The sequence below is a fragment of the Scleropages formosus genome, chromosome 3 (assembly GCF_900964775.1).
Source record: "Scleropages formosus chromosome 3, fSclFor1.1, whole genome shotgun sequence".
Taxonomy (NCBI): domain Eukaryota; kingdom Metazoa; phylum Chordata; class Actinopteri; order Osteoglossiformes; family Osteoglossidae; genus Scleropages; species Scleropages formosus.
The window spans coordinates 9,128,733-9,140,886 of NC_041808.1; the positions used below are offsets into that span (position 1 = coordinate 9,128,733).

The 12,154-nt window shown below is 42.1% G+C and overlaps 1 protein-coding gene across 2 annotated transcripts; it reads right to left on the reverse strand.

Annotated features, from left to right (window-relative positions):
• Positions 1-3,703: 3,703 nt before the first annotated feature.
• Positions 3,704-7,760, reverse strand: LOC108923726 (zinc finger protein 648-like). Of its 2 annotated transcripts, XM_018734676.2 has the most exons (3): positions 7,558-7,760; positions 7,435-7,459; positions 3,704-6,940 (listed from the first exon to the last, which is right to left on the reverse strand). In XM_018734676.2, exon 3 carries the CDS (start codon positions 6,863-6,865, stop codon positions 5,690-5,692), a length of 1,176 nt encoding a protein of 391 aa, XP_018590192.1. In that variant the 5' UTR covers positions 6,866-6,940; positions 7,435-7,459; positions 7,558-7,760; the 3' UTR covers positions 3,704-5,689. The 2 variants fall into 2 exon arrangements, with proteins under 2 accessions (XP_018590192.1, XP_029105885.1); XM_029250052.1 differs by having other exon boundaries at positions 7,435-7,760.
• Positions 7,761-12,154: the final 4,394 nt, after the last annotated feature.

Below are 12,154 nucleotides of genomic sequence, written 5' to 3' on the forward strand. Positions count from 1 at the left end.
GAAGGCCATCTTAAAATTTAGGCAAAAAACTAAGCGACAGCGTGAAAGGAAAAGCCTTTTTTATTTATTGTTGTTATTATTATTATTAATTTATTCATTTTTTTTTCTTAGTAACCATCAGGCCAGTGCAGAACAAAGTGTCAGCATTTGAGCGCTTTGATAAATATATATTTCAAGAAATGTTTGCATTCAGAGTTGCAGCGAAGAAAAAGGAAATGTGTAGGAGAACAGTTGTACGTTGTGGAAAGTGATATTTCTTCGTGTTTCTGGAGCGGATCCCAATGAATACCTTTATCCTTGTATTTCTGTTTTTTGGAGAATTCCATACCTCGTTCAGTCCTCCTAAGCAGGCACACATGCAACGGCGCACTTTTCAGTAATTCTCAGCAATTTCTCAGTTCTGCTTTTATCTCCAAGACAGTTCCTGCATGTTTTTTAATGTGCTCTGGCTATGTAGTCCCACCACTGGGAAATTGCCAACAGGTGCACAGGGGAGATATGTGGCTTTGGAGAGCTGAAATAATTAACCTAATAGCAGACAACCTCGCCTGGCCATCCTCTCATTAGTCACTTCTCTCTCTCTCTGTGATCCCAGATCCCACATGAGTAACTCTAGACACATTTCTCTCCTTGCCAAGTCTATATATACACGTAGGGAGAGTATGCAGCAGTCCCCGAGCAGAGGGTAGCATTTCCTTGCTGTCAAAAATGTGATGCGAGAATACCCCGGAAAGCTGACGCGAGTGAAACGACAGCTATCCGATGTATGGCCAACGGGCTGTAATCCGCATTTTGCGGCTACCAGACTGCAGCCTCCTCGAAGCGGCGGGGGAGCGTGTAAATGGGCCCTCCTTGGCCACGGCGTCCTTCACGCATACTAGGGCTGACAAGTGAGGAAGAGCAGATTTACGAACAGCTCTTGTGCACAATACACGCGCTAAATGTGTTTCCTTTTTTCTAATAACCCTTTTACAGCACTTGACCTTTGAAATACAAATGCCATGTGTGTCTTTCTCATTGCATCTAAACTAATTTCCCTGTCCATGGAAGCAGTTTTGTTTTACTTAGAACAGAAGCTATACAGTCGGAGGGTCGCAGACCAGCTAAGCAGATTGATTGTGTTTGCTGATGAAATGCAGCGTCCCTCTTCACCGCTCCACGAGGTTATCGTTGCTCCATAACTTGGTGGTCACATCCAGATGCTGGCAGCAAATCATGCTTCCTCTCCATTACTTTAAATAAATAATGTTTACTTTACCGCTTTATACATCTCCATGTTTAGAAAATCTGTGTCTTCTGAGTGCAACCCTTAATCATCAATGCATTTGTCATGTGGCTAAGATGTAATCATTAATGTTGTTCTTCTTGACTTGACGGCAGCGCTAAACCTCACACTGCAATTCTCATACCTGTATATTCATTTAGATTCTTCAGAGCAACTTACGATGTTAAACTACTTATAATGTTTCACTCATTTATACAGCTGGGTCATTTTTACCACAGCAATTCAGTAAATACCTTGCTGATGGCTACTTGAAAGTGGGATTTGAACCTGGATCCTCTGAGTGTAAGACAGCAGCTGTAACATGATGGTACTTTTTTCCTGAGAGATGGAGCATTCAGCTAGCATTGTTCAAATGAAAAATATACAAAAGTATTAGTGCAAAGTAAAGAAATAAAGAGTAAAAGGAAGGAACGTTGTTCTATATGAAGTGAACGTTGTGAAACAAGAGGGAACTGTTGGATTACCTGGCCTGTTTTGGCATTCCAGAAATTTCCCGTTGAAAGTATACCTGAACTAGAATGGAAGTCGGAACCATTTTGGAACCAGAAACATTGAAAGATGTGACTGAATCCTGGAGCACATGTTGTCTGAACTGTGGCACGGGAAAAATCTGAAGACGTCCCTCTTCAAAGTTGTACATGGTTGCCGTGGAGCACTCGCTCACCTGGAGGCACTGAATAATGGGGGTCAGGACCTTGTACAGCCACAAAAGCTGCTGCAGTTTTGAATGTCTGCACAATCTGGGCACGGCACATTATGTACGGGGAAGATGGAGTTGGCTAAAAATAAAAGTAGAACATAACCTGTTTATAAGGACTTTTCCCAATCTGACTTGTTTTTGCTCCAACGGCTGGAAGTGTTGTAGAAAAATGAGACTTCGGTACATTTGTAAAATCCTGTTTTCGCTTTGTCATTATGAGTGTAGATTGATGAGGGGGAAAAAATTAATTTCAACGATTTTAGCATAAGGCTGCAAGATAAAAGTAAAGGGGTCTGAATACTTTATGAATGCACTGTATTTCGCAAAAAGGAGTTACGCTCAGGTGATGCCAGTACTGATTTTCTGCTTTCCCTATTATTTGCAAAAACAAATAGCTTGAACATGTAAATCATTTAGTAACATCTGTTATATTAGCGACTGTCGATTTTCAGCAGGCGAGCTTCGATCCTGAGTGCAAATCCTTCCGTCTTTACTGTTCAACGGAAAAATAGACGTAGATACTGCACCCATGCGCAGATGCAATGATCTCCCTAACCATCATGCGTCTGTCACCATACTATCCGACCATGTGCTCGCCGTGTTAACCCACTCATATGCAAGCCTGCATTGCACAGCACTTTACTTCAACCGTGTTTATCCTCAAGAATGTAGCCGCTATAAGACAGCAGGACATTTACATTATTTTGCCGTAAATCTATCTTGCTAGCAAGTGCCATCGCAAATTAGTAATGCTAGATGCTGCCAGTATGCGACGTATATTTAGAGAGGAGCGTGATCCAGGCTTTGACAACTGACTCATGCTAACAGTTGTAGGGATCTTCTGTAGCCCGTATGAGGATGGTGAGCAAAACTGACTTTGCGCAGGAGGACTTGCAAGTCTTGGTCAGCTAACAGGCCTCTGCAATTGCACAGCTGTGCCCGGTCAAGTCAGCACGATGCAACATACAACCCGGCTGATTCGGACATTACTGAAATGTCTGAAATGCGAGGGTGGAAAAGGAAAGGGGTCTGAAAGCCTGTTGCAAAACTGTTGGAGTGGAGCTCAGCCACATCTGCTCAGCGGGCCTTTGACGTGTTCGTGCACCCTGCTATATTCCAAAGTAACACCCACAAACTGTAGTTGGTTGTTCCTTGAAATTATGAGAAATGCTATAAACATCCTCAAAGCCCTAAAAAAAGGAAAGGTCTGTCCATCTTGTGCTTTTGCCCAGAATGTCTGTGGGATCACTGCTGTAGCAGAACAGGCTGCAGGCCCCAGACTACGGTCATTATGGGCTAGGAGGTCATCAAGGCCGAAGCAGTAAATCTGAAGACCGTTGCCATCGCAGGAAGGAAGTGAAGGTGAATGAAAGAGCTCCACCTACTGGAGCTCCAAAAATGTCAGAAAGCTGAGAAGAAAAATGACAATGCTAATTTTTAGTCAAAAATGCTGCGTGTGCTTTGTTGTAGGCTCAAATTTTAGATGTGACATCCTCCAGGTAGGAAACTTTTGTCATTGCTTAAATGATGTTTAGATACTGCATACCTGAGTTCAGAAATACTTGCAAGAGGCAGCTGGTAGCGTAGCGGTTAGATCTGCTGCCTTTGGACCCAAAGGTTGCGGGTTTATTTCCCACCTCCACCTAGCCTTGAGCAAGGTACTTGTCTTAAATTTCCCCAGTAAAAATCACCCAACTCCATAAATAGTTCTAAGTAGCTTAATATTATAAGTTGCTCTGGAGAAAAGTGTCAGCTAAACGAATAAAATGTAACATAAACGTATATTTGGATGAATGTAGCTGGACAACAGGACCACGTCAGGCACTAAAGTACAGCAGGTATGGTAGAGTGGAGGCTCTAAATGGGGGTCTCTTCATCTGACCCTCCTTTCTTCTTTGAAGAGCATTTTTTGTTACCAGCTTTAAGTTCAGTGCAACATCCCAGGTCTGGAAATGTTCTCTGAGCTGGCCAAGCATCCGCCATCACCCTAGGTCAGAAAGTGATTGCAGAATTAGATTCTCTGCACTGAGCAGAAATTTGAGCCCAAGCAGTACAAGTCCTGGAAGGAAATCTTTTACAACAACACTGTTAAATCAAGTACTATTGTATACATTGATATTTAAAACTGCTCCTCATCGAAACGCTAGTTTTTTTGTGTACGTTTTCTGTAATACTATATAATTATACTATAAATAAAAAAATTCCTCTATACGTCAGTTTCTGTTTTATGTGCATTTTTGTTAACCAGCCTGCAAAGACTGTCAGTAGCTTGTATTTTGATTGCTAATGCGTTTGCCACCTTATCCAGAAATTTAGCATTTCAGTAATTTATTACTGCACAGTGGCAAACAAGCCTAAAATGATCCTGTCTGTTTGACAGACAGGAGATGAATCCAGTCTAGAAAAGCCCTGGAACTTTAAATGGTTTAAAATTCGAAAGATATACTGTGAAATTATTAGAATGTCAAAATGTTCCTATCACTGGATGCACTGCATTCTAAGCTATAGAATTATAGTACAGCATTTAATAGGACCTTTAATTGTATGTAACATCTAACTCTGGGTGGTGGATGAGAATTCTGGCATTTTTTGTGACTACCTTCTATTCATTAGTTTCTAGTGTTTGTGGTCCTCAATTTAGGGAATGAAATCTGGCTTTGAATTTATGTTGTTTTTGTAAATGCTTATCCATTTAATGTACCTGTGTGTACACCATTTACTTTGCATTTATTCTGACATCAGTACATCTTCTCTCCCGCCCTCTCAGTCCAAGATCTGCATGTGATGACACTTTAAAGATTGGTGTGCACTGAGGTAAATGTCCTTTATCAAGAAAAAAATCTAATGCAAGGAATCATAATTTAATCCGCCAGGAAAAACATACTGACATGATTTTTTTTTTAGTGGTGTTATGAACACAGAACTTTACAAAAGTCCACTTCACTGAAATTCATAAAATATTTGCATTTTACCATTTTTCTTTAACATTTATTTTATTAATCCCATGGAAAACAGGAAAGTATTGCAAATTGCACTGCAACTGCTGAATAATGTTGAAAATAAAATTTGATTGTAGGTTGTAAACTACTGCAGCTGTGCTGTGTCACACTAGTCCTAGACAATCCCCACACGGGAGGCTAAGTCTCAGTCTGTGGATGTCAAGTTACTGGCTATTGCAGTGCCATGAGTTAATTGATTTGTTTGTTGCTTACTTGATTTTATGCAAAAAGAGTTACAATATTAGATTCATTCATACAACTAGGTTTTTTCCAGGGTAAGTACCTTGCTCAAGGGTTCTACAGCAGCAGTAGGGAGCATTGCTCAAACCAGCAATGCCTGGGTGCTTAAATGCTACACTACCTGCTGCCCCAGGTAAACTAGTGCAATTCCATTAAAAGTTGTTACAAGAGCACTGTAATTATGCTGTTAATACTCCTACTGTTTCTCTTTTTTTTAAAGCAGAAAACAAAACTGCTATGCATTCATGCTGATAAACATTTCCAGGCTGCCATGTGCGGTCAAAGGAGAGATCTGCGAAGACAACTCCTCCCAGAGCAGATTGTCTCTTTGAGGAGGTCTCGAGGATGCTGGTCCAGTTTAGACGTGTAGTGGAAATGTTGGCTGCAGGACACGCCACCAGACATGACATCATCCAGCGAACTCTCAGGTTAACACGGGCTTGGGCTGCACTTCAAGCAGTCGGGTCAATGCGCAGTGTGGACGCGGCGGTGCCGAGCCAGGCGCGATGGCAAGGCGAAGGCGACGCCGCAGTCGGGACACTTGAAAGGCCTCTGGCCAGTGTGCAAGGTCTGGTGCTCAGCCAGGTTGGAAGATTTGGTGAAGGCCTTGAGGCACACGGGGCAGATGTAGGGCCGCACGCCCATGTGGACCTTGTGGTGCTCCACCATTCGGCTGGCCACGGCGAAAGCCTTCCCGCAGTCGGGGCAGCGGAAGGGCCTCTCGCCCAGGTGAGTGCGCTGGTGGCGCAGCAACGAGAGCGGCTTGTTGAAGGTCTTGCCACACTGCGGGCATGGCAGCGGCTTGTCATTAGCGTGGATGTTGCGCTCATGCTTGCGCAGGTCCGAAGAGCGGACAAAAGCTTTGCCGCATGTAGCGCACGCGTATGGCTTCTCGCCCGTGTGTGTGCGGATGTGCTTGCGAAAGTCGGAGGACCAGATGTAGGTTCGGGCGCAGAAGGGGCAGGAATACGGACGTTCACCGGTGTGCAGGCGCCTGTGCTGCTGTAGGGTGCCCTGATGGGAGTAGGCCTTGCCGCAGAGTTCGCACACGTGAGACTTCAGGCCCCGGTGTGTCTCCTCGTGACTCCGCAAGTTGCTGGCCTTCTTGAAAGCCCATCCGCATTGCTCACATTTGTACGGCCTGTCCCCAGCATCACCGTCCGTGCCCTGCTTCTTCATCACCACCAGAGCCACTGGCACTTCCTGCTCCCTGGAGCTCGCTGCTGCAGCTGCCTGTGGTGATTTAGGTGGCCCCTGGGTCCAACAACCAGAGCTGGTCTCCTTGCTGCCACAAATGGCTTCTTGTTCCAGTATGACTGGGGCAGAGATCCGCGTGCAATGTTTACTGTGGGACACGGGAAATGAATTCTTGCTCCCTGAAAGCATTTCACTGACCTTTTTGGAGACTTTCCAGACAGATGAATCCTCTGTGTCTGAACTGTTGGACACGCTGCAGGAATCCACAAAGGACGAGTCGCTCTCTTCCCCTATAGATGGAGGAGAATCTCCTACCACAGAATCTGCATCCAAGAAAGGGATTCCCTCTGGGGCCAGATGACCAGCACCATCCAGACACCTTTCATGGTTCACTGTTCTGCCCCCCAGTGAAAACTGTTCTTCTGAAGTGTGTTCAGCCATCATTTTTTACTGACGTTCAGGCAAGTGCATTTTCTTGAGCCAAACGTTTCCAACCACACACCTGGTCGACAGTAATTTCTGGAAAAAATGTGGGTAGATTTTTTTTTTTTTTTTAAACAGTGTATAAATGACAAGATTATTTAACACCCCAGAATATGATGGAGTCATATGAGAAAAGCGCAACCAGTAATACCAGTTTTAACAGAACAGTAAAGTGGACAACAAGTAGCACAGTGTCTTAGGGTTTTGCCTTCTAATATGAAGTTTCTAAGTTAAAATCCCACACCTGCTGAATTGATACAATAAGAATAACCTGCTGCACCAATGGTTAAATCATTGCAAATGTAACATGATTTTAAGTCAACTTGGACAAAGCCTAAGGTGTGAGAAAAGTAAATATGTTTAACATAGTATGAGGAATATGTTAAAAATGAACCAAGTGGTACGTGACGATAATAAAATATTCTGAATACGTAGGACTTAACTTTAGTTTCGAAAAATCAACTTTAGTTTACATCCCCATAATCATGATTAGTTACTACTACTACTAATAATAATAATAATACACTTACTATGCGCTTGCTGGCGTTTCCTTCCCTGCAAGTAAATAGATGTTACCACATTTCACGCTCAGAAGCAGTTTTAAACAGCTGAAGTGAAGAGAGGCGGACAGTATCGCAGCGCAATGACTCGACCTGCGGAGCAGCTGTTCCGGCTCGCGCGCGCGCGCGCGGGGAAGCGCAACAGTGAGCCGCGCGCACCGTTTATCGCGCCAAGCTGTTCGAGCGCCAATCTTCCGAGCTGCTGCGGCGCGTGGCTCCTGCTGCGGGCGCCGCGCGACGCCGTGGGTTTAGCGGATAAGCGGCGCTCCTCGACATAGCAGAGTGTTATGCGTTCACTTTATAAAGCCCTGTCGTGTTACATGCAGGTTGATTTATTCTTTAGTTCCCGGGCAGCCGACTTATGTTTCTTAAAAAATGTAAAAGTGGGCGGGGCCGCGCACGGTCCCGAAATAAGCCGGCGACCTGAAACTCTAATTCCATCATGTAGTTCTGACAGCTCGTGTCTCCCACACTACAATAAATATATTCGCGAGTGACTTACTGCCTGTTGCTTTTAGAAACATTTGCTTAAATTTAGAAACATTTATGTCACAACACCTCGATTCTCGTTCATTTCTGTTCCCTCGTTTTACGTGCACAGCACAGGCTCTCAAAGTACAACAAGCAGTTTGAGTTTCGCGGGTGAAAAACGCATTAAATTCACGCTCATTTTACCTCACACCGGCAGCACACTGCGCATGCTCCCAGATGCATTTTTAAATCTCTTAACTGCGTCGTCTGAGAAATGATATTTTCCTATTATGATCATGTTGACTAATTTCCTGCACAGTAATTTTCTGGACACTGAGTCATCGCTGGTATAATTTCCAGAAATGAAATACAGGCAAAAAAGTGTAATAAATACACTGCACTGCTACAAAATTTACAGGTAAACCAGGTTTGAGCCTGAATTAACCAATGACTTGTATTATGAGGACCATTCAGTATTACTATATTATTTCTAGATATGTTTCTGCACATATATTTCTCTATATTATGCATTTGATATGCTTATCACATACAGTATATGCATATATACTTGCACCTAACATCATGAATATATGTCATGTGTATATATACATAAATATATGTATGTGTACTTACATATTTACATTTATTTATTTATCAGACACTTTTCCAAAGCGACTTCCAATGAACTCGATGTAGCGTTATCAGCCCACACACCTTATTCACCAAAGTAACTTACACTGCTATATACAGTATTATTATTATTACATGAATACATACAAAACATATACAGTATATATATGTATATACTGTATATGTTTGTATGTATGCATATCATTTACAGTAAGCATGGTTCAGCAGGGAGCCATAACTTTTGTTCCATCACTATTTCTACTAAAACCTTTTTTTTTTTTTTAAATGCAAGGAAAGAGTCATTTCTGTACATCTGAGTAATGATTTAATACTTGTTTAGAGATGCCTTAATGCATTTGGTAACATGTAACAGGTGTCTGGGATTTGTAACGACTTATTTAGAGCTGTCTGTCATCTGCCAGTCCGTCACTGGGTGTACGAAGCTGTGAAATGTGAAGTGGGTTTGGTCTCATTCCATCGCAGCCTGAGTATCCTGAGTCCATGGCTAAAATCAAACGGCTGAATAGAAATAAACCAATAATCAATACAGGGTAGAACTGTGGTGGAGAGGGTGTTGCCGGTGCCTTGTGGCTCCTGTGCTGTGGGTTTCAATATGGGTTTGAATGTAGCGCAATCTGTGTGGTGTTTGCATGTTCGCCTTCCGTCGGCGTGTGTCTCCTCCCACATCTTTCAGGTGAATATGTGACCCTAAATTATCCTTAGTGTGCATGTATGGGTGATGAGTGTGTCATTGCTCTTTTATTCACTGGTGTCCCATCCAAGGGTGAACCCTGCCTAACACCCTCTGGTTCTGGAATATTCTCTGAAGCACATTGTCCCTGAATTGGACATGTGGTTATTGTCGGTGAACGAAGGAAATAACCAATAATTGCCTTCGGCGATGCGTTATTACTGGGGTGTCTAGTTGGCTTCTGTACCTTCACTGGTAAAATGAACAAGAAAGCTTAGATAAAATAAGGACAGTAAGGACATCTTTAGTGCTTCATTAAGAAGTCTTTTGACCTCCCTGCCTGCTTTTGCCAGTAACTTTTGGCTTTCAGCTCCTTACTGATGACACATTCTTTTTTCTGCTAAAAATGCTGATGGCATAATGTGTCCTTCTTTGCTCCTTTGCAGCAGAAGGGGAACTCTGTACAAATCATAGACTGTCCTGAGCATTTATGCAGTGGCCTAGTAACATATAACGGGGTGGCACGGTGGTACAGCGAGTAGCGCTGCTGTCTCACAGCGCCTGGGTGATGCGAGAGGCCATGGGTTCAATCCCTGCTCAGTCTGTTGGGAGTTTGCATGTTCTCCCCGTATCTGCATGGGTTTCCTTTGGGTGCTCTGGTTTCCTCCCACAGTCTAAAGACATGCTTTTCAGGTTCACCCATAGTGTGTGAGTAACAGAGAGAGTGTGTTCCACTGATGTACGGATGAGTGACCCAGTGTAAGTAGTGTATCCAGCAGTGTAAGTCACCCTGGTGAATAAGGTGTGTGGGCTGATAACACTACATAGAGTTCATTGGAAGTTGCTTTGGAGAAAAGTGTCTGCTAAATAAATAAATGTAATGTTTATTTGCATTTATTGATATGTCAGGTTATACCAAGCTTGCGTCACTGTCTCAGATTTATCAGGACAAATGGACAGAATGTGGAGTAAAAGAATTCCGTTGCCTTAAAAATTTACTATATTGGTGAAAGAAGTTGCATATTAACTGTCGTTACTCAGCGATGCTCTTGTTTGAACCACTGCCTGTAACTCTGTGTCTGCTACGGAGGAAAACACACAGAAGACTTTTGTTGAGTCTGTATTAGAAAGGTTAGGCCTCCTCTAATGTCAAATTGTTCTCCAGTGCAGTTGAACTGGATTTATGTAAGTGTACCGTACTTTATGCAGAATCAGCTATGCTTTGTGACCTTGAAAGAATGTTTTTATCGGTCAGTTTTGAGCTGATAAGACAACAAGCATTTCATCATGGTTTCTCATGCGCTGTGACCTCACCGTAGGCCCCCAGCACACTTTCCAAAATGACCTATTGCCCATGGCTTTTACATTAATTCCCTTCTTCCTTTCAACACTTTCCTTCAAACTGACTTATTATAACTTGGTATAACTTCTCTTATTTTTCCACGTGTCAGCATGACCTTAGTTCTCAACACGGACTGATATTTTCAACATCTTGAAATACATTAAACAAGCGTGCTGCTCCAGGAGTGCCTAACCTTCTATATTCAGTAGTTTTCATTTTAACATCCTCGGTTTGAGCTCTTTCACTGCATAGCTTTTATCTAGAAGACATCTTGCATTTAAAAAGCTGTTTTGTAACAAATTAAAAAGAGGTGAGGGGCAGCAGTAAAATTAATGTATGACAACTGTTCAACGTGTGGCCACTAGAGGGAGACAGAGCACTAGTGATAATATAGGAAAGCTGTCACTGGATCTACTTCTCCAAGACAGTGTAAAGTACTGTGATATGTTTGAGAGGTGATTACTTTATGACGTATGTGGTTAAGCAACTTTTATCAAAGTGGGAGCTTGAATCCTTGGAAGTGTTTCACCATGCATCATGTTTGAACAGGGGACCGGAATTCCTGGCATTAACTTTTCTATTAATGTGGTTATACTTTATATTTCACTGTTGGGCTGAAGTTTTTAATTTTCTAATTATTAGCAGGGGGTTTTCATCAGTACAGATTAATTATTTATATTTTATTAGGTATTGAACCTCCATGCCTGGAATAAAAAGATTTTGCATGAAAGTCATTCATCAGTGGTTGCTGTCTGTCCTCACTGGAAAAGTTATATGTGGAAATAGTGATATGCAATCACATTTTCTTAGATTATTAATTAGAAATAGATTATAATTCTTTTACAAGCAGTGCTGTATCTTTACTAACACCTTCCTGATCTTTTGTTTTTGAGTGACACATTACTACCATAAAAAAAAGCATATGTATGTTCCACATATATTTATCTCCAGTTATTAGTCTCAATGATGCTAGTATTATTAATAAATTATAGAATACAGCTATTCAGTGATCTTGCATAGTTCCTTTCCTACTATATCAATAAATATTTGTAGTTTACACTAAAAATAATTTAGATTAACTTTTATTGTGAATTCCTTGTCTCACTCATTTCACCGGAATGAAATGACAGCATTGTTATTATGCTGTTTCTCTCAGAAGGAAATTTAAACAGGTAACGTCTCTCTGAAACCGCTTTAGCTCTGTTTGTCCTTTCATAGACTCTGCTACACATTACTGAGTTCAGCTGGGATTCCCTTATCTGCAGACTCCCAGGAGTCATGCCTTGAATTTTAAATATGAAATTTTAAACACCGAAAACCCAGTTTGAAGTCAGATAAAAGCTTGCAGCCAGAGATCTGTCTCAGTGGAGGAAGTCTCAGTGATGCTCAAATTAATTAAATTGTGATTGTAGCTGAAATATCCAGATGTTATGGCTGATGTTAGTTGTAGCAGGATGCTTTGTTAGCTGGCTATCATTCGGCTCCATAGCAGTAATGCTACGTACTTTTGTAATAAAAACTCTACACATACGTTTAGTAGTACAGTATTTTCAGTG

Bases quoted from the DNA above. Each gene is read 5' to 3' on its own strand.
- LOC108923726 (XM_018734676.2), bottom strand. From the start codon at position 6,865: ATGATGGCTGAACACACTTCAGAAGAACAGTTTTCACTGGGGGGCAGA.